Source organism: Labrus mixtus, chromosome 21, assembly GCF_963584025.1.
Source record: "Labrus mixtus chromosome 21, fLabMix1.1, whole genome shotgun sequence".
Lineage (NCBI taxonomy): Eukaryota > Metazoa > Chordata > Actinopteri > Labriformes > Labridae > Labrus > Labrus mixtus.
The window spans coordinates 20,569,414-20,591,423 of record NC_083632.1 but is presented as its reverse complement, the minus strand read 5'-3'; the positions used below and the strand labels follow the sequence as shown (position 1 = coordinate 20,591,423).

General features: G+C 42.0%; 1 protein-coding gene across 1 annotated transcript; it reads left to right on the top strand.

Annotated features, from left to right (window-relative positions):
* Positions 1-675: 675 nt before the first annotated feature.
* On the top strand, positions 676-21,404 carry ubald1a (UBA-like domain containing 1a). Its single transcript, XM_061028254.1, has 3 exons — positions 676-936; positions 1,341-1,400; positions 19,014-21,404. Exons 1-3 carry the CDS (start codon positions 829-831, stop codon positions 19,335-19,337), a joined length of 492 nt encoding a protein of 163 aa, XP_060884237.1. The 5' UTR covers positions 676-828; the 3' UTR covers positions 19,338-21,404.
* The last annotated feature ends 606 nt before the right edge of the window (positions 21,405-22,010 follow it).

Here is a 22,010-nt window from a genome sequence, read left to right as displayed (position 1 = left end):
CATCAGGTGTCATCTATCAACATAACCGGCTGTAGTGTCCTTTGAGCAAGCCTGGATTTGCCCTGCAAGCAATGAAAACCCATGCTTACTGGGTTAATAGCCAATATACAAGGAGAAATATGGATGTCGCTGCAGTAAACTGCGCTACCGACACTTAAGAGAATAAGTAGTTTATTCTAAGGAGAAGTGCGCCAGGCAGACACGACGCTTCTGATATGCACCCTGTTGGCTGTCCCTAATTTAACTCCGAGCGATTTAATTGGCGATGGTGTATTTGTTTACCATATTTGGCAAGGTAGTGACACAGTGCGCCTGGGAATTGGACGAGAGCAGCCGTCATTCACAAAAGTCTGCCTCCTGAAGCTTTACAAACAAAGCGCGGGCTCACGGGACTTGTAGTCCAAACAAACCGTTTCTGCGACCCGTCGAGTGGGCCATTAACCTCATTCGCGGTCATTCAAATGTCGCATATGTAACACACATTTAAAAACAATTTCGTGGGATGAACAGCCTTGATTAAACGTGCCCTTTGGTGTTAAAATAAACCCTTAACAGACGGCTAAAGACACGCCGATTCGAGACCCCTCCGCTAGCAAGCATACAAATCCCACCGGCATGGCTCTCCTCTGATTGGCTGCTCCCTCCTGTCAATCAAGCACTGCTCCTTCTTCCACTACCGCTCCTACAGTAAATATTTGTGTTTGCTCAACCCGGCTGTAATGGTGGACGACTGAAGCAGGGGAAACGGAATACAACTAGAGAGAAGAAAGAGAGGAACACGGTTTGAAAGTCTGTTTCAGAGCCAAGTCGACACGGACTTCGTCGAAAATGGATGAACTCAAACATCAAGTCATGATTAACCAGTTCGTCCTGACGGCGGGCTGTGCGGCAGACCAGGCGAAGCAGCTTTTGCAAGCGGCACATTGGCAGTTCGAGGTAAAAAGAAACTAAACTTTTGCAACATTTAATGTTTATTTCCATGTGCCATTGCCTTGCTAAATCTCCTGTGAACACGGTAACATAGTATAGGGCGAAGCGTACTAGCTAGCATATCCAATTAGACTTTACTCTAGATTAAATACTATAATCCGACACATGACAGGCGAGGCCGACGAGACCTATTACGCAATAAAGATGACCGCCGTGTTGTCTACTGAAGAGAGCTTGTTTAGTCTGCGGTGAACCCAATATAACGAATTTATTTGTTTATTTTTTATCTCCACCCACCGCAAGCTCATTCTATTGTTTAGGTTTCCCCTCCACCAATCAGTGAGTCTTTGTCCTCAGCTATTTCAGTGCCCTTAACCATGTCATTCCTATTGTGTGTCCTTTTATTTCAGACTGCTCTCAGTGCCTTTTTTCAAGAAACAAATATTCCATATGGCCATCATCATCAAATGGTGAGTGTGAGGATTGAGGAGGAGGAGGAGGAGGAGGAGGGGGGTTGATAATAATACTCTTTTGATGCTATGTATTGTTCTCTTGGTGGAGAATGTGAATGTGTGTTTTTAAGGTTTTATGTTTTGTTTTGGGTCGGGTGAAGGGTTGAGAAGCAGCCCCCCTGTAGGCAAAGAGGGGATGATGTACTAACAATAACAAAGCACATGTCGGCCATGTTGTGAGCTTCCAGAAATAAACACAGAGGCAGGCATGCAGCCGCAGCAGCCACACACACAGAGGGAGAGAGAGCGAGAGTATGGGAGAAGGAGGAGGCGAGAAAGATAGGAGTGTAGATAAATGAAACCCCCAATTTTTCATTGTATCAGCTGGGATGCACAATAAAAAGGAAAGGCCCCCTCATTTTTCTGCCTCTCACAAACAGACCCTTGAGCAGTTGCATTTGCTTCGGTGTTACTCGGGCTGTTTTCCCCTGTTTCGGTTTCTGCTGTCCTGACACCACACTCCCTGTAATGGGGGGAACTTTTAAGGCCAAAGAAATCAAAGTAAACTGGAAGGCAGTGCTGTGGAAGAGCCTCGCTCACACACACACACACACACACACACACACACACACACACACACACACACACACACACACACAGGGGTTGAACATTATGAAACACTTGCAGTATTTAGGCTTTTAGCGGCAGCCCACTTTGGAGGCACACAAGGCTTTGTTTGTAGCTGCATGCATGGCAGCATCTAGCAAGAGCAGCCCTGTGGAAGAGAGTGTGACATGGACGTGTAGGTGGATTTGTCGATGATACTGTTGATTGTTTTTAACTTACATTCTGTTAGTTAATGTTTGTTTACCCGGCGTTGAACAAATTGCTCGGCGTTATAGTTTTGCATTTCTATGACAAATCGAGAGATTGATAGTAAAGAGGTTTTTTAAATCGTGTGCATGTGTGTGTGTGTTCAGATTTAAAGCTTCTCTGCACTGCAATATCACCAGTCAGCACGCAGAGCTGAATCATATTTATCACAGCTTCATTGGAAGAAAGAAAGGCCGTTTCCTTTATCATCCGATTGTAAACTAAGGCAATCTCTGCCCCCTGTTTAGCACATGAAATGTCTCACTTTAATTAAGGTAGTAAACAATCAGTCAAGAGCTCTTCCACTCCGTCTGCCAAAGAGGGCTGAGCTTAAAGGCTGCAGACACTGAAAGTCACAATGCACAGCACTTACGTGTGCTTGTGGTGTTATTGTTATAGACATGGACTTGCATAACCACTTCCACTTGTTCACATTGCTGTTGTTGCATATATGCCAGCTTGCATACTTGAGGTGCATACGTTTACATGTGTGTTTGTGTTGTGAGTCATTACAGTAGGGCAACATTAAACCTCCCTGCAGCACATCAGACCTCAGTATTTCATCTAGCTGGTATATTGAATCCACACTCTCACTCTCTATCTGGATACAGTTTAGAGTAAAACAGGAACAACATTTAGATTTAGCTATAGAAGCCTCACCCCAACCCCAACGGCCCCCGAACAGATCGCCTGCAGACATGCAGTTTTTGGCAGCATGGCAGGTTAGGACTTCATGTAGGTCAGTTAATTTATAGATGCTGCTCAGTGAGCTGGATTTTGCCATTGTTTCTTAGGCCCCAAAAACAATGTATGAGGCTGAATGTGAGGTGATACATCACTTTCCCATCTAAAATTGGCAACATGGGAGAGAGACAACGTGGGATACAAAGCGCTGTTGTGAAATAAATGAATGTTATTTTTAAACAAAGCTTGTCTAATGAGAATGTCAGCAGGATAGCATACAAGAAATGTCATGTCTGTGTATTAACATGTACTCATTTGTGCATAGTGCAGGGACGAAGGCTGTACCAAAATCAACTGAAATGCTTTAAATAAAGCCTTAGTTGTGGGATTAGACCCTGCACAATCTTTTATCATGAATTATTAGCCCGTCAAAAAATCAACTATTTTACTCTGAACTCACAGTTTTCCATGACACCAGACTGTACAACAGAGGTCTACTTCTCTCCAAATGAACAGACCATATGATACAATTATGTTTTAATAAAAGATTTCCAGTTTTGTCTCTCAAACGATGACATAAAAATACAGATATGCAGCATGTAATCTTAATCTTCTTTTTACAACGAGTTCAACAGCAGAACTAAGGTCAGGTATCAGAGCCGATACAGAGGAGGAAAATCAGAATCAGAACCCTGTATCACATATCAAGTAGTGACCTAAGTTGGCCTACTCATCAGGACAGTCTTGTGTAATGCTGAACAGTGGGGGATTTAGCTAAAGCTCCTGTCATTATGATTTCCTTTTACCAACAATCCCTAACCCAAGGGAGTGCCTGTGCTTTGGCAAAGGATGTTAAAGAGCTACAATCTCTGCACAGACACGCATTAAAGACCGACTGACTTTAGATGCACACAACCACAGTCGGTTTCAGGGAGAATCGTACATCAACATGATGGATCCTGAACACATTTGTCCCTGTCATTTTTTCGATTCTGGTTTTGAATGTAGCCATCCAGGCTTAATATCTATGTTAAATGATGGATACAGAGGCTTTAAGCCCAGTGTAACCCCTCCCTGTCCACTCCCTGCCTATGCAAACACTGCAACTGCAACACATTCCTGGAGGATGCAGCGCTCACACTGACTCAAAGTGGACCCTTTCACAGCAGAGGGGGCCGGTATGACTAAAAACACAGCACCCTGTTCCTCTCTTTTACACTCACTCATCTGGCCTCCCTCAATAGCTCTTTCTAAAATGGTTTCTTGGGTACGAGAGAAAGATTTCTTCAAACCAGATCTTTTTTTGTGCAAATGATCAAACCTGGGAAGTATTTAGTTCAGTCATCATGGTCTTCAAACGATCTGGTCTAGACTGTATAACAACAGCCTGTCTCTATGGATTAGGGAAGGAAAACATGCATGCTGAACAATACCTCAACACCACTATCAGTGTTTCCATGATTAATACATCTCCATGTGGGGCACATCGTACAGCCACAATGAAGTCAATGAATCCTCATGTGACCACAGAGGGAGGAAGTAACCCAGCTGGTGATGATGTCTGGGAACATGTGACCCCAATCATGTGACTAAGTCTGGAAATGAGCTAACTGAGCCACAAAGGCTGCTTCACATGTGTGTAATTTGTGCCCAAGTCATGGCTATTAAAAGGAACATAGTGAGGTCCTCATGTAGAAGCCCTGCAGGAAACTCAGGGCTGTTGCGGAAAGTGCTCTTGCTTTGGTGGGTCGGGGAATGAAAATAATCTGCTTAAGAAATATTTCACATTCTCCTTTTCTTATTAAATCATCCCTGCACTCTTTCAAGAGATCCAACGTGTGTTCTCACTCTGAGGTTTGTGAAGAGACAAAGAAACACTCCTGGTTCTAGTTCTACCTCCTGTTTCTTTTCCCTTCCTGATTTATCTCCTTCAAATTCCTGTTTCGTTGTAAAGAATATTGCCCAAGTAACATAGAGTTAGCCGTCTTTTAGTTTGAAAGAATACATTTGCCTTTAAGCTACTGAATATGAGACTTAAATTAATCTTTAACTGTATCCATATACTTTACTGTTTTCCTTCTTGAGGTCATCCAAGCCATCCAGGTCATTCATGGACAAACAGCTCCATGGTTCATAAAATGGCCTTTTTGTTACAGTGCTGTAATTGTATTTCATCACTGGCATGAGGCACAAGACCAAATAAACTTGGATTATATGAAGGGCAACGTTCAGTGCCAACAGACCGGGCTCAGTGACGTAGGAGAATAAGTATTGGGCACCGCAGGGCAGTGATAAAAGTGGGCGTGGAGAGGCCGTTTCCTGGCAATGAGGGGGTGTTTCTGGTAACTACAAACATTTGGGTTTTGGCATCCGGGTGTGGCATTAAAAGGGATTTTTTTTTCTTCGAAATCCTTACTTTTTCTCATCCATGTAAGATCACTCATTGGGATTTGAAGTGTGCGGTGTGCCCATGCAGAAGAGCAGAGCTATAATTACCTTCATAAATCACAACCTGACAACATGGACGACTGTCTGCTCCTGGGTCTCTGTCTCTCTCACTGTTCAGCACCCTGTAAGAGGTGAAGCAGGGCTGAGTAAGGTGTGTATTCAGATTGGGTCTTAACTTGCTGAAAGGAATCAATGACGACAAGCAAGTAGATCGCTGCAGAAGTTGCTGACAAAGCAGCAGAGTCTGACGCTAAGATGACAGTTATTGCCTTTATGCCCCAGCATATCTGTGCCAGGTGTAGGTCAACACGTTCAAGGTATCATCAAAAGAGGGGAGAAAACATAATAAAGTAGTTTTAGTGCAAGGAGATTGCTCCAGTCGTGCACAGACAGTCTATGGTCATGCTGCCAGTCCCTGGAGATCGATGTCATCACCCCCTCCCACTTGCCGGCGATGGATTTTCCAGAATATATCCTGCTGCGTTCTCATATCAGCTTGCTCAGACTTCATGTGGGGAAAAAAAATTGCAGGAAAAATTCCAGCTTAAGTTAGTCGGAGTTATATTTGGCTGTTGTTGCTTCTTTCTTCTTACTTTGAGCAATATGGCGACCCTACACCTTGCTGATGCATGATGTATTACGTAAAGACGTATAAAGATCTGAATAAGATAGGCCCAGGATCAGCCTCATTGTCACAGATACCCAGTACAGATATTTGAGTCTGTATCGGCTCGATATCTGATGTCAGCATCAGATTGGTGCATCCCTATCCATTTCTGCCATTGTTTGAGTATCTTAGGTTGTATGTACACAGTATAATCCCCCTAGTAGGCACCCAGCAGTGTGTCTCAGATTTCAAAGGTAGTCTCATCGAAATTGGTTTATGTTGTTAATGAGTATGTTTGAAAATGTGCCTGTATGTGTGTGTGTTTGTGTATCCATGTGGTTGTCTGTAGCCATGTGTCATACAGCCATGCCAAGCATTTAGCCACATCTGAAGAGGTTTGGCCTGCGCTTTGCATGTTCCAGCGTGTTGCCCTGGATGTTTCCAGGAGCACGGCTTCCCAGAACCCTAACCACACATAAACTTGCATACACACACACACTCAATGGCTTGTGCGCAGACACACACACACACCCAGACACACACACAACAACTTTGGCTCAGGGGACTCTGGGAATGGGAGTCCATGTGGGATGGCTGGAAGGACCAGATGTGTTTATGAGCAGTGGAGTTTCAGATTGGGTTTCACACTGATTCCTGGAGTGGCTGTATACACTCTTGCACAGACACACGCACACACACACACACACACACACACACACACACACACAGGGGTTAGACCTATGACTGAGGAAACACAAGCAGCACATGGGAGCCTTTTTTTGTTGCATAAAGGGAATGGTGCTGTCATATGGAGTCTCTCTGGCCTGTTTTCTCCGGTCAGCTGAAGTCAGGCTCAGGTGATCGTACTGCACCAAACTGCTTATCTAGTCCTACTATACATGTGTTTTTATCTTCATTATCCTTGTCTATCCCTTTCCTGGCTCCCACTCCCGAAAACTCACCTCAATGACAGCCTGTCCCTGTCTGATCCTTGTGTTTCCCAGAGTTGATCTTCAATCCCCACATTAGATCACTAAGGCGATTCCTGATCTTACCCCCAACAGCTCAAGTACTTCAAATATGTCCTGAAAAGCTACAAACTTTTGCAGTTTTTATAAGAGCCATTTCCCCCTTTAACCAATAATGTTATGATCTTTTAACCCTTTGTAACTGGATCTCCCTGGATTGTTTTTGTAGCATCCTGTTTAGAATGATCGAAACAAAAAACAGCTAGGTCCTTCATTCTTTTTGCAATCAATGCTCAGGCATCTGTTTTTCTCTTCATCACATTTTACATTAAATGATGACCACATTATGGTAGGACTAGGGATGTTGAATGTGAACATGCATCCATCTAAAATAATAATAGCAATAAAAAATGATGCATTTGAAGTCACACCAAATGATAATTCAATTCGGAAGATTCACAAATGTGGCACTGTTCTCTTCCAGACAGATCTGTTGAAACCGCATTGAACTCTGCTCATAAATTAAACTTGAAAAAAAAAAAAAGTAACACAAACATTGTGTTTAACTGCCAGAGTGTTCATATAAGTGTGCCTTTGTCTCTGTGTTTAGTATTATGTATATTTCAGTTGTATAATAGCAGAATCTGATGAAAAAAACACTCGAGGAGATGAGGAGAATGGGTATTTAAATTCAACTCCTGTGAAAGAGTTCAGATATATTCAAACTGGCAAGCTGACACTTACTAGTGCATGTGTTGCATATGAGGTGAAAGAGAAACACAAAATTGATCTGCAGTCTATTTATAGCCTTAAGGCAGATATCTTTTGGCAGGCTGAACCCGAGGTTTGCATCACTCTTGTGTTTTGTTCTCCCTCATGCTGACCTTTTGCCTAGTAGTTTCTGTTGCCAGACTGCAACCAGTCTACAAGCAAAACTCATCTTTTCTAGATACAGGCATGCTAGTGCAGACCGATTGTTAGCCTGTTAGCCATTGTTGTGAGCAGTGCAGCGTGTGCAGTCGGTCAAACAGAACACATGCTTCTCTTAGTCCCACTTCTCCTATCTTCTGTCATTGCTGCAACATTTTCTTTCTTATCCTCTCTCTTTCTCCTTCCTGTTTTACACAGTGTCACAACATCACATAAACCCAGGGCAGCCTGGCTAATGATCAACAGAGACCCCCGGGAGCACTAATCCAACCTTGTTTTCTGTGTACATAATATTTACTCACACACAGACTTAGGGCTCAGTTGCTGGTAGCTGGATGAGGTCAAAGGAGTGTGGGGTCATGGGTGAAGAGGGGAGGAGAGGGGCGCCTACTCTTGAACTGTTCAGCTGCACCTGTCATCTTCCTTTATTTAGTTTGAGAAAGAAACATCTAATTCTGACATCCAGACACTCCTATAAATAAAGTGTCACCTCCAGCTGGTGAGCTTTGTGATGGGATCATTAAAACACAGAAACACAGGGCTGTTTGTCTAGTTTGAAAATAATACAATTTTCTTGATTTTGTGACGCAATGGTCTTGTTGTCAAGGTCTCTGCAATTTGAAGTTATTGTGATACCTTTACAAGTATTATCAGTTTGTCTTTATAAAAAGGTAGCAAGTATTTAGTTTGTTTTGATTTTGTATTATTAGTTATTGAGAGAGAAGCTAATGATTGAATAGCCCTAAGATTGACGGAAATTTAGGACTAGCGATGTTAAGATTAATTGTAAAATAAATCGTGATAAATTGATTCAAAGGTGTCAAGATTCACATCGGTTCTCTGAAAAATGAATCTTAATAATATTGTGAGCGTCGGCAGAGGAGGTTGGCAGCTGAAGAGCAAGATTTTGAAATTGAGGACGCACGACCGTCTTATAAATCGGAGGTGTGGAAGCATTTTGGCTTCCCCCTAGACAGAAAATGAAAGAGGTGAGAAGATAGCAGACAAGACAAAAACTGTAATAATGCAAGAAGACAGGGAACTACACAAATAGCATAACCAACATGATGCAGCATTTAACCCGACACCACAATGAGAAGCTGAAATCACCTGCCCCTGTTGTGAGAAAAAGAACATTAAAAGGCCAAACCACACTGACAAGCGGGTTTGCAGCCCCTAAAGGAATCTTTTTCAGTCATAATTTGAATACAGTCTCATTTTGTAAAATAAATTGTGAGAGAACCTAGTATCGTGTATCGTATCGTGAGATGATCGTGAGAGGGCTTTATTCTTTCTAATGAACACTCTCACAAGCACTGTCATCTGAGGACCATTTAGCTCCTGGCTGTGAAGGCCAACTTTTTAGGGTGCTTAGGCTGTAAATGCTGTTATGACAACCAGAGGAGGTTGTCTAGACAACCAGATAACGAGGCATACGGAGATATGGATTGTTAAACAATGTTTTGATTGCAAAAGCAGGGTTGGAAATGTAATTTTTTGCCTACCTGCCACTGTGGTGGATTAAAAACCAGCCACTCTTTTTTTTTTTTTTACCTGCCACTTTATTTTAAATGACAGCATTGTGTAATATAATGTTATAATAAAGCAGTATAGTTTTCAAGTTATAGGCTTTTCTTCATCTCACTCATATTCAGAACAGTAGTTTGTACAGTCATCAAAGGCTGAGTTAGCTTCAACTAAACCTCGACTGAGAGGCAAGATAATCAATCAATGTTTTAAAAGTATGAAAAGTTTCACTCTGTGACGCACATAAGCCCATGTTCACAAGTGTGATGTTGACAGTGGGGGATGCTAAGAATAGTTAATCTATTTGTCATGGGTTGATAGTTGAATTCAAAGCGCTGCAAAGCTGCAGCTCTAAAACCAAAAAGCATTGCTAGGTTACATAAAAACACTCCCTATTGAAACATTAAACAGGCAGGCCCCATCACAGCCTTAATGCAGCAGTGGTCTGCTCAGCCTGCCTTGTTTTCTTACTTTCATCTTTTCCCCCCCTTCTTTTGATCCATTTAGTTTCAGCTCCCATTTTGCCGACTGTTCCACCATTCTCCCATTGGGTTCCTGTTGGTTCCATCCTTTGCTCTCATTGTTTATCCTTCTCCTTCTATAAGCCCTCTTTCTCACAGTCCTCACATTGCAGTAGTTTGCGATATGACTTTTGTTTGACCCACAAATGGAAAAGTGTCTTTACTCTGTAGTTTATTTAGGTTATTTCTGCCAGATTACAAATAAATCGGGCTTTGAATGTCACGTGGACCCACAAGCTGCTTGTTTATTGGACATGGTCGAGCGCTAAATGTTCTTTGTCTGTTTCGGTCGCATATTTTGGTTTCATGTTGTCAAAACATTTGATTGAAGTTACCGTAACCTTCTCTAAACATGACAGACTTCCCAGTGCTCTATGTTAGTAAATTGTTATTTTGAGCCGGCGCTATAACATTTCATGTGGAGAACAATTTGACCTCTGTTTTTCTTTTTTAAATCTTGGCTTGTTCAACTTTCATCCCCTCTTTGTCCGTTTTGGGAGGATCATCATCCAGCACTCTCAAACTTGGAAGCACTGACAGGCAGTATTCTCACAAGCTTAAACAATATAACAAAAGGAGTAAAGGTTTCAGCATGCAGATAAACTTCTCCAACCAGGCACCCAAGACTAGTTGGGACCTGATACTGTAGGCGCTTAATCATCCTCCCACACATCCAGTTCAGTTTCAAGAGGCACAAGCAGCTACAGTTGATACTGTCTTTCCAAATCTTGATTCTATACTTTCCCCTCCATCACAATTGATTCAGAGACGTATGTTTCCATGTAGTTTCTCTGTCTTGTACCCTACACATTGATAGTGCTATACTGTATACTGTCTGAGATTCAAAAAAGATGGAGTAAGGTTACTTGCTTTTTAATACTGCCCAAAGTAGAGCTGTGTTTCAGAGATCCTACATAAAGAAGGTCACATTAAAGTTCCTTCATCATCAGCCTTAATTATAATAATCTGCAAACAGTAGCAAAGCTCTTTTCTAAAATGTTATTGAAATGAAAGCTTGAAGTAAAAAGGTACTTGGTCTATTTCCATGTGATCCATTTGTTGGTAAAGTTCAGTTCAACAAACTTCTGAATCCAGATTTTGAAGTACAGCTATGCGTGATTGGTGGCTTAACTGCCACAGCCATTTCGTCAATGCAGACACCTCGTCTTGTTGAGGCAGTTGGACACCGTGTGTTGCAAGTTGACAGTTACCCTAAGAAGCAGCTACAAAGCACGGGTCAGCAGCAGCGTGTGCTATTCTGAATAATGTCTAAAACCCAGAAAACTAATTTAATCATGCCTTTCTCTAAAAAGATTGAAAAGAGGCTAAAAGATTTACACAGATTTGCTGAAAAACAAAAATAATCATCATTATTTAGAAATGCACACTTAAAAAAGTGAGTTACAAAGTTATTATACATGCAAAAAAAAAAAAAGTAAATGATCTGTAAGTTACTAAATGATTGCATGGGTAATTTCAGTGTAAAATATTCATACTGTGTTTGAGGATCGATTTTGAATGGAGCTACGATTTGGAACCCCTCATCCTCTCAGGCAGGGCCGCTTTAAAATCAGTATATCCTGCTGACAGATACGACATGTAAACATTCTTCTAGAACAAGAGCTGAATGTCACATTCAGACAGAAAACACACTTCTTGTCCGTACGAGGGCTTGTGGATGGAGATGTCAAGCTGCACGCTTCACCCTGACTCTTGGTGTCTCACAGCTCCTTCTGCAGGGTTTGCTGTTAGCGCTGACACACAGTGTGTGAACTGTAAGCACCGAGCCGCACACTAGAGAGAAAGACAGGGGAGTGGGAAGTGACAAAGATGGAGAGACAACAGAGACGTGAAAAGGTTCACACAAATTTTCACCGCAGCGAAAGATTTAGGGGAAGACGTTTCAGTGTTTTGCAAATTGTCTGTGTTTATCTCATCTTAAGGCGTGTGTCTGTTTCTATTCCTTTTTCTCTTTTTTTGTAATTTGTAGGCTTAATGATCTGTGAGTTTGCTATTTCTGGTCCAAAAGGAAGTCAGTTTAAATGCTCCAACCAAGCTAACATAAAAAAACAGATCCCATTTCATTAGTTGCACAAAAATCTGGCTTAAAATTCCTGTGACAGCTGGACGGAAACATCCAGAGAGATTCAAGGGAGACGAATGGGATTGTGTGGGGTAGACACGTCTAGGTAAACGTCACCCGGAGGGAGGTCAGCAGGGGTCATGAGACGTAACTGGACCCTGTGCAGAAGTATGCCTGACACACACACACACACTCACGATATTTTTGAGGAAGGCGGTTGGTCAGACTGGAAATAACTCATCTGTGTTGTGGACACACACACACACACACACACACACACACACACACACACACACACTACACACATGTATGTACATATATAGAGAAGGGTTTAAGGTTTTGTCGAGTGGTCGCTGCCTGTCAACAAACCCACTCAGAAAGAGGGTGGGCAGTGCCATGCCGCTGTGGCTGTGGCCGCAGAGCCCAGTCCAACCTCAGCCCCCGTCCCTTCAACAGGAGATCTTTACTGCTTCCTCATAACAACCGTCTCTATGGCAACCTCTCTCTGCTGGCTCTGTTTTGAACACAAACTGGCTCCTGCTGTCTCTGTAAGTCTTGAATAAAAGGCCAGACCTCCCTGCTGTAACAAACTTTCTGTTGTTGCTACACACACTTGCACACAGTCTGTCAACTCTGAGGGCCCACACCTTGATACAACCGCAGCTTTTATCATCTGCTTGTGTTTGTGAGCATGTAGTCTCGGTCTCTCAGCAGGAATAAGACGACACCTATTTTCTGTTTTGTTCAGAGTGATAGGCAGACATTTGTTTGGGTTAACTGAGATGAGTCCTCTCAAATTACAACTCGTAGTGTTTGAGGACCAGACAGACAATTACCTGTGTCACAGTGACTTGAAAGCAAGTTGACCTCACCACACCTCATGCTGTCTTGTCATCACTGAACTTACATGAACCCACAGAGTATACAGTGTTTTTGTTTATCACCCAGTTTGCTCTCTGGTTACTCACTGCTGATTGTCAATAATGGTTCAGAATATGATGCTTGTACATCCCCATGAAACAAGCTACTAAGGCATCTCAAATGACAACATTAGGTCGACACACTTCATAGTAAAAGATATGGATTAAATGATCTACAAGTTAATAAATAAAGACATAAAAACATTCACTCTTAAATTCATCTTCTCCATTCGCCTGTGTTTTTGAAGTTCCCATGTCACATCTATGTCACTGTTTGTGTCTCAGCAGCAAGTCAATATGGCCAGCAGCCAAGAATGAGCCTGATAGTATTGGCTCAAATATTTACTAATTTCTCAGGAAAGAATCGTCAGTGTGGAGGTATACAGGATTTCTAGGAATCGAAGACAGAGCACGTGACAAACTGTAAACACTGCTGCGACAAAATAAAATACTCAGGAGACACAACAAACCTCGTGTGGCTTCTAAAAGTAAAACAGAGCATTGACCCTCATGCTGGTGTAAGATTTGATCCTAAACATGAGAACATTTACAGAAGCAGGAAGAAGGTCTTATTGTTTCCCTTTTATAAAAAAAAAACATATATCAATGTTTTCTTCAAAGTTCTTGGGTTTTTGTTTTAAAAAAAACAAAACAAGTCAATTATTTGTGTTATCATCCAGTTATATCTTTGTCCCAAGAATCACTATAATGTTAACAACTTATGCCTGCTTTTGAATAAGATACTTGTGTTGAAATGTTAGCTAATCTTTTGTGCTGTTGACTTTGCAAAAGAAAAATCTAAAAAAATGCTTCAAGGCCTCTTCTCCTCATCCTCAGTCTTTCTCCAAGTAACAGTAAAATGTTTCTTATGCAAACAGCCAACTCGGTCCTTTCTCATCACCCATATTTATTAAGTCAGATTCTGCTTTTATCTCACAAAACAATGTTTTAAATACTTCCCAGTAGCAAGGAAAGCTATTTTTTTTAGTTCATATTACTTACTATTTTCACACTGTCATTTAACAATGGGTTGATTCCTACCTGACACATACAAATCTTATCTTCTTAGATCATTTAGACTTCAAAATGCATGTTTCTTCATCCTAAATACACATTTTTGTTGTTGTCTGTTTATCCCCTAGTCCACAGTTAACACACCGTTTGTAACAGACAAATGTCTAAGTTCAGTACTAAAAGAATGCCTTAGGAAACCCACTGAAAACAGTGCACTCATCTTGCACCACGATCAAGAAATTAGTTCATCTCAAATAAATATATATTTTTTACCGAGCTTCTCAATGAACCTTACATATTTCTCATTCTTCCTTTGAGCCTCGTCTGAAGGCATTATTTTCCCTTTGTGTGTGTATGTTTATGTGTACACAGGTAGAGATTTTTGTCTGATGAAATATTAACCCTCTTGCTTGCAGCCCATGTGCCCTTCAGTAGTCCGACACAGCCAATAGGATTTGAGCCTCTGTCTGCTCACACTGTTCTCAGCAGCTCTTGCAGTATTTTTGTTTCCTCCCCTCAGTGCAGCGAGAGTTAATCTGCTACTAGGCTGCTTAATACGCACAAAGGGAAACACACACACACACACACACACACACACACACACACACACACACACACACACACACACACACACACACACACACACACACACACAGTAACCTGCTTCCTCAGTATGCAGCACCAGAGCAGCGGCTCTAGTCTCTGTGTGGAGTTTTTACCTCTGGTCCTGGTTTCTCTGCTTTTGCAAACAGAGACAACAAAAAACACCAAGGAAACAGTTTCATTAACCAGAGATGTAATTTATGTCCCATATTTGAGTCACAATTTTCTTGTAGTGTGAGCTACCATCTTTCTTTATGTATTATAAAATACATGTTGATGGTTCTGGGCTCTGTTAAAGCTTTGTATGAGTGAAAAACGGTCTGATAATGACATCCATACTCAGACTGACAGAGAGGACAGCTGCTGAGTCTTTAGACGAGATCTTCTTCCCCTGTGAGTCGATACAGTCTCTGACTCTGCCCAAGGTCCCCTGCAAAGACACCACACACACACACACACACACACACACACACACACACACACACACACACACACACACACACACACACACACGCACACACACACACGCACACACACACAGTTTGCATGCCTGCACTAAAAAGGTGTGTTGTGTTGTTTTGATAGTGGAGGAGTGTGAGGTGGGCAGTTGAGAGACTTGAAAGTGGTGTGTGGAGTAGTTCTTGTCGTCTCCATCTCGTGTTGTTTGGGCGTGTTAAGAAAAAGACATAAAAATAAAAATACACAAGTGGAATGTAGAGTCTAAAACCCTTTTATATTGCCAGTTCAGAGGTGGGATATTTACACCCCTTGTAACATCTAACCTTCAATAGAAAATACAACAGACGCCTACCGCAGATCCGGTATCGGCCATAGTACCAGTGGTGTATTGGACGAATTGGGACGGAACTGCACTGTGCGTGCGTGCGTGCGTGCGTGCTGAATGTGAGGCTCCTGCTGTGTGTTTACATGTTGTGCCTCTTATGCTTTTGCAATGCCATAACGCATGTGAAATCACACACTGAGACAGCAATATTACGCCGTTTTAGATTCAATATAAAGGTGAAGTGAAGACAGTGCTTAATTTTATCGTTGTTAAGGACTTGCATGAACTCAGATTGTACACTAGTGGATACAACAATATGGTCAATCAATCCATAAATTTACACGTTATAATGCCCACATACCCACCATGAATACAGCACTTGCCAACATTTAGCAAAGTAACAGTGGCAAGAAAAAAAAAAGTCCTTTTAATGGGCAGAAACCTGAAGAAGCAGATTCATGTTGAACAGCCGTCTGCTGCAACTGTGTTTGACTTTGGAAAGAGGGATAGAGTGACAGTAAGAAAGAGCTGCTATTGTTAAGGTTGTCACGTTCACGGAAAAAATAAGGAACTGGACCCACGTGCAAGTATTTAATAAATAAAAAAAGGCCAAAGGCAAACGAAAACTTACTGCCAAAAGTTCAACAAAAAACACAGGGATCAAAAACAGGGAGCCACACAGGACCACAAGCAAAAACTGACATATACCAACAAACAACAATGAACTGACCCAGAGGGGAAGCAACACAGAGACTAAATAGACACAGGGTAATCAGACACAGGTGAGACTAATGACACAGGTGAAGACAATGAGGGCAATCACACTGGAGGGAAAACACACAGAGTCAGGAATAAACACAAGCCAAGAAACACTGAGGACTAGAACTACAACATAAATCAAGAAACACTAAGATACACAGAGAACTCAAGAAAGTAACTCAAACACACTAGAACATAAAGAAACACCAGGATACGGAGTTACAAAATAACACACGAAACACTAAACTATGAAACATTAGGACAAAAACACACAAGGGAAACAAGAAACACTAGGATAAACAGGAGAAATTAAAACCTAAATACTGAAATACAAAACTAAATAAGACCAAATCATGACAGCTATGATGTTATGATGCCGTGACTTGTTATCCTTGAAAAAAATTCAAGACCTTCCAACAGGAACCAATTCTTCATCACAAATCAAAATAGTGTCCTGCACAGCATTGTGGAGGCATTATGGTTTCCTTGGGCATGTACTATGTCCAGCATCCATGAAGAGCTGATTTACGTGAGTGTATCATGTGATGATAGCAAACAACAGTGCAGTGTTAGCAGAGAATATATGTTTCAAGTGCTCAGCTTGTGTTTAGCCTTCCTTCATCATCCATGTAAGGTTTTTGCCGCCGGCGAGTATCCACTGTTTCCATTTTTCAAGCCAGGCTTTACAAAGAAATGAAAGAAATCATACCACATCCATACAGGGTGAATAGTTCACAGCTGTTTGTTTTTTTAATAAGTCCCACTTGTATCTGAGTGTTACGTGTTGTAGGACAATTTATATATTTTTTTTATATAGCCTAAGTCAGCGTTGTGAAGAAAACCGTTTATCAGAACATGTCTAGTATTGTCTCCTTGCTGACTGCAGATGTGTGTGTTTGTACCTCCTCGGGTGAGTAAGTCTGATGCAAGTGGAAGATGTGGAAGGTCAACAATGTCCCTATGCCTCATTTGACCTGAGCAGGAGGTTTCACCCTAACCCTGACCTTAGTAGAAATCATGTACTGTACAACCTGGCCTGATCAGGAGGTTGAACAAATCCAACTTGACAAACACAAGACCAGGAAGGATCATCAAGGTCACTTCTGCATTCCAGGGTGTCCCTTTACTGCAGGAAGCAGCCTGCGAGACATGAGCCAGCGCTTCCTTTCAGGGCGCACAGTGGACACACTCACCTTTCACAACACTGTGCCACTCTCCACAACTTGTAACTCGCTCTCGGCCCATAAACTCTGCATCCGCAAGCTGCAGCACTTTTAGGGGGCAAAAGTATCTGATTACAACCCCCAGAGACGAGCGATGTCCCTGTCAACCTAGTTTTTTTCTTTTTTTCTTCCTGGGTTTAAGCAGCGTGTCACAATCTGAGCATCCTGAGTGACGGAGCCAAGGGTAGATTAGATACCACGGGCCAGCATGAGGTCTGGGAATGTTGTTTTCCAGTATTTTATCCCCTACTTTCCAGCACGTTAACATAGTTTTGTCCAATACTCATGTGTAACTCCAGCTGCTGTTCCCTGTAGTTGAATCATTGAGCTCATGACTCTCAATTCCAGAAAATCCCCACCCCCCTTCCTTAAGCAAACAACTGAACATTTGACCTGATTTGAAGAAATATTGTCTGGAAATTGTCTCACTGTAAAATGGAAAAACACTTGATCAGGGGGAACATTAGAGGTCATCCGAGTTAAAGTAGTCATTAAAGAAACAGCTCATTGGCTTGGGCAGCCATGCAAAATAGATGGTTGATGAAGTGATTTAGTCTGAATAAAACCATATATTGATCCATCCAGATTGCTGTCTACCTATAAGTCTGGTTCTGTTTGAGGTTCAGCCTGTTCAAAGGATTTTTCTCCTTGCACTGTGCTTGTGTAGTAGTTGTGGATTAGACCTGCTCTATGAATATAAAGTTCTTCAAGATTACTTCTGATTCGATTTGGTGCTAAATAAATATATAAATGGATTGATCATGTCATGTTAGCTCAATGAACCATGAGCAAATTTCATCATTAGAAATCATAATCCAAGGAGTTACCAACTTGTTTTTTCCACAGTTTGACACCTTGTGATTTCTTGTTATTTGTCAGCTTCTTATTTTTAGATGGCAGCCTCCTGGCTAAACATGGCCTCCCTGTGGAATATAGCAGGTTGTTGTTTTCCTGGTCACAAATGGCCTGGAGGACGCAGAGGAGGAAGGGGGCCAAGGAGCACTGTGTGCAATGTTAGCGATGAAGGTGTATGACTTGTGAGCAGCCAAACATGTTGTTCACATGGGTGATAGGTTCACTGTTGTTTTTGGCACACGTGTGTATTGTGTTCATCCTGGCAGCAGAGGCACAAAGGAGGGTCGGAGCAGTGTAGGGCACAGGGGCCAAGGTGACTCACTGTGTTTCTGCTTCTTTCTTTTTATGTGAGCATCAAGACATTATCTGTTCTACTCAGTCCAAGTGAGTTTATTTAGGCTGCTAAATCAGATTGGATGCACAATGAAGTTGAAACAGGAAGTGGATGTAAACACAGGAGGACTGTAATGTAATCATCAGGAGTCCCCGGGGAAACAATGAGTGGATGGTATTCCCCTAAAGTTCCCTTCAGTTATACAAAACATTTTTAGCTCCGTTATAAACACAGCTGAAAAATCCTTTTGTCCTTTACCCCACGAGGAACAGCGCTGAGGTGATTCTGTTTGTTGGTGTAGAAGGCATAGCAGAATTTATTTCACTACAGTGGTATGGGAGTGTGATTAACCAAGTTTATAAAATAATCATTCAATAATTTCATTATTTTGCCAATGAAATGACGGTTGAATATTTATTGACCTGTAATGACATCATGGCCTAACCTGTGCAGGTGGACTACGCATTTTCTTATTCTTTATCCTTTTATCTTTTGTAGATGTGCACCCCAGCCAACACACCAGCGACGCCCCCGAACTTCCCGGACGCGTTGACCATGTTCTCCAGGCTGAAGGCGTCTGAGAGCTTCAACAGCGGCAGCGGCGGCAGCCCCATGGCAGCGTCCATGGCCACCTCACCCCCGCCACCCCAGATCGGCGGCTGGGGCGTCTCACCAAACGTACCTAATGTGCCGCAGCCTCCACAGGGACTCTGGACTCAGGGGCAACCCCCCACGCAGCCCTGCCCCGCCTGGCCCACGGGGGTGAACCCTCACACAGGCGCGGAGCAGAAAGCTAGTGTAGCAATGGAGGCAGAGAGATGAAGGGCAGCACGGGACTGAAAACAACCCCCTTTTCCAACTTGGAGGGGGGGGAGGAGGGAGGGAAGTGGCAGGGAGGGGGTTAATAGGGTGGTGAAAATGTCGGTATAAAGGGGTTTGGGCTTTTTTTCCCCCGAAAGACGGATGGATATGGAATCTACGCAAACAAAGAAAAACTCAACATGGACAATTTAAGAAGAGGAGAAAAAAACCAATGCAAAATATCAGTACAAAAATAGACAACAAAAAAAAAGAAACGCACACATATAGTAATAAGAGAGCAAATGAAATCTTTGTTAGTTTTTCCTAAGTAAAAGCATAGATAAGAGAAATATTATTGAACTAAAAAAACAGAAATTGAAAGAAAAAAAAAAATTGTCGCGCCCAAGGATTCTATGTGATGTTGAAGAACTTTCAAGGCAGCAATCTTAATTTTCAGTTTTTATTTTGATCTTTTTTTTTTTTTCATGGTTTCAGCCAGTGTGTGTTTTTTTTCGGCCACTGGTGTTCTGTGTTTCTGTCTGTGCTGCATGAGGAGAGGGGGACTTGCATTGCAGTGTTTGAGATTGACTCAGAAATCAACACGCACTTGTGTGTGAGTGTGTGTGCATGTTGGGGGGAGGGAGGGAGGGAGGGGGGGGCAGTTTGTAATCAAAATGTATACACACACACACAAATATATATATTCTCACAGACACACATAAAAAACACACGCATTAGCGTTCAGAGGAAAACGCCTCCTACTGTCATCCCCATCGTCAAAGGTGGGACTTTTCTTACCTCACCTGGTGGTCACCTGACTTCTTTCAGCCAATCAGGGATTCTTGTTAAACCAACCGTTGCCGCAGCAGGAAGTTTTTAAAGGTTTTTTTCTTAAAGGCAGCAGCCACTCTGGTTTATGCTACCAAATTCCTAGCTGCGCAGGCTTTTCCTGACAGTTTTAAACCTGGACTCAGACTACAGTTGTCCACTGTACCCTTTTTTTCTGGAGATTTGGGTTATTACAAGAAAAGCGTAATCATGGTTTAATATAACATCGTCTAAATGCTTATTGTTTTGGTTTTGTTGAAAGGTTAAAGGAGGTGGCTTTGAAAAGTGAGCGGGACTTCAGGTTGATTTTCTTTTTTCTTTTCTTGAAGAGTGAATCAAACGCAGCTGAAACAGCTACAGAATAAAAAGAAAAAAAACACGACTACTCCATCTTTGTAAACAGAATTGCCACTTTGCATGATGTGTTCATAACGTGTAACAATCTTTTGTAGCAAACATACAAGAGGTCGAGAAATGTTTATTGAGGGTGGGTGGAGTTAAAGATGAGGGTGGGGTGGTGGGTCTCATACCCAAAGCTTATAGAAATGCAATAGAGGATATTTTCTCTATAAATGAGTCGAATCAGCACTGTCTCACTGTAAAAGCAAAAATGTTTTGTTAGACATGAGAAACAAAAAGAAAAGAAAATGGGTATGTATGGGGCAGCTTTGGGAAGCCCACCACAGGGGACACTACAGACTACTTTCAGATATAAAGTATATATTCACCCTCAGATTCTGTACTACAGAGGGGTTTTTACAACACTTAGGTCTCCAATTTTTGACCGGTCTCTGGTCCTGGACAGTTCAGGGATGACCCTGGTATACGGCAATATTTTAAAAAAGCAGGGTGTGCCCCTTTTTTTAATTTCTCCTGTTTGGATTTCTGTTTTCATTTGATTAAAAAAAAGAGAGCGTGAGGTAAGAGATATTTTGAATAGCTGGAGGGGTCTTTTTTTAAAAAAAAAACGATAAGAGGGTGATTGGGGAAATGATAAATATAATAATGGATTTTTAAAAAAAAAGCAAGTTCCTTTGTATTATTTAGACTAAACTAATGTTTGAGTTCATCCTTTTCCATGCTTCATACTTTATTTGGTTAAATCAGAGTGTGTCTGGGTGGGCCTGTTCCTTAATGGTTTCTCATGTACGTTTCCCCACTTGTATGACTGTATGAGACCATTCCCACAATATTTGTGGACTACCTGATAATTAACTTATCATTTTTGTGAACCTAAATAAATATTGTATGTCAACCTAATCCGCCTTTACTGCATTGTGTGAATATTTGCCCTAAAGGTGTTTGAATATGAGGCTTTAAAAAGGAAGAGGCCGACATGGATCATCTTCAGGTCGCCCTATAAAGACATACTGTGTGTGTTTGTGAACTACAGATTCCAGAGCAGTGTGTTAAATAATGACAGAGGGAAGATGGATGCATCATTATCCCACGCTTGGCTACCTCTCAGCCAGGCGGATTTAATACAGTGGCCTAGGCGGAAACCTCTGTCTTTTTCTGCTTTCTATCTCTCTCCCTCTCTGTGTGTTTGTGTGTCTGAGAGAGAGAGAGAGAGAGCTAAGAAATCTGCTTGATGTTTTGTGAGGAGTAGCTGCTGATGAAAGCCAAAATGGAGGGGAAAAGCTTTTCAAAGACGCCGTTCGGCTCTGCGGACATCGCTATCAGCACTTCTCCGAATCCTCGGCTCTTCAGATGTAAACACAAAACAAACACCAGCTGTCCACATGCATGCAGTTGCCATACATAAACAACCCACCACACATGCCAGTGGTACAGTGGTATGGTCGGTGGTGGTGTTAGTGGTGCCGGTTAATGGGGGTGGGGGGGTGGTGTCACAGAGTTCTCGAT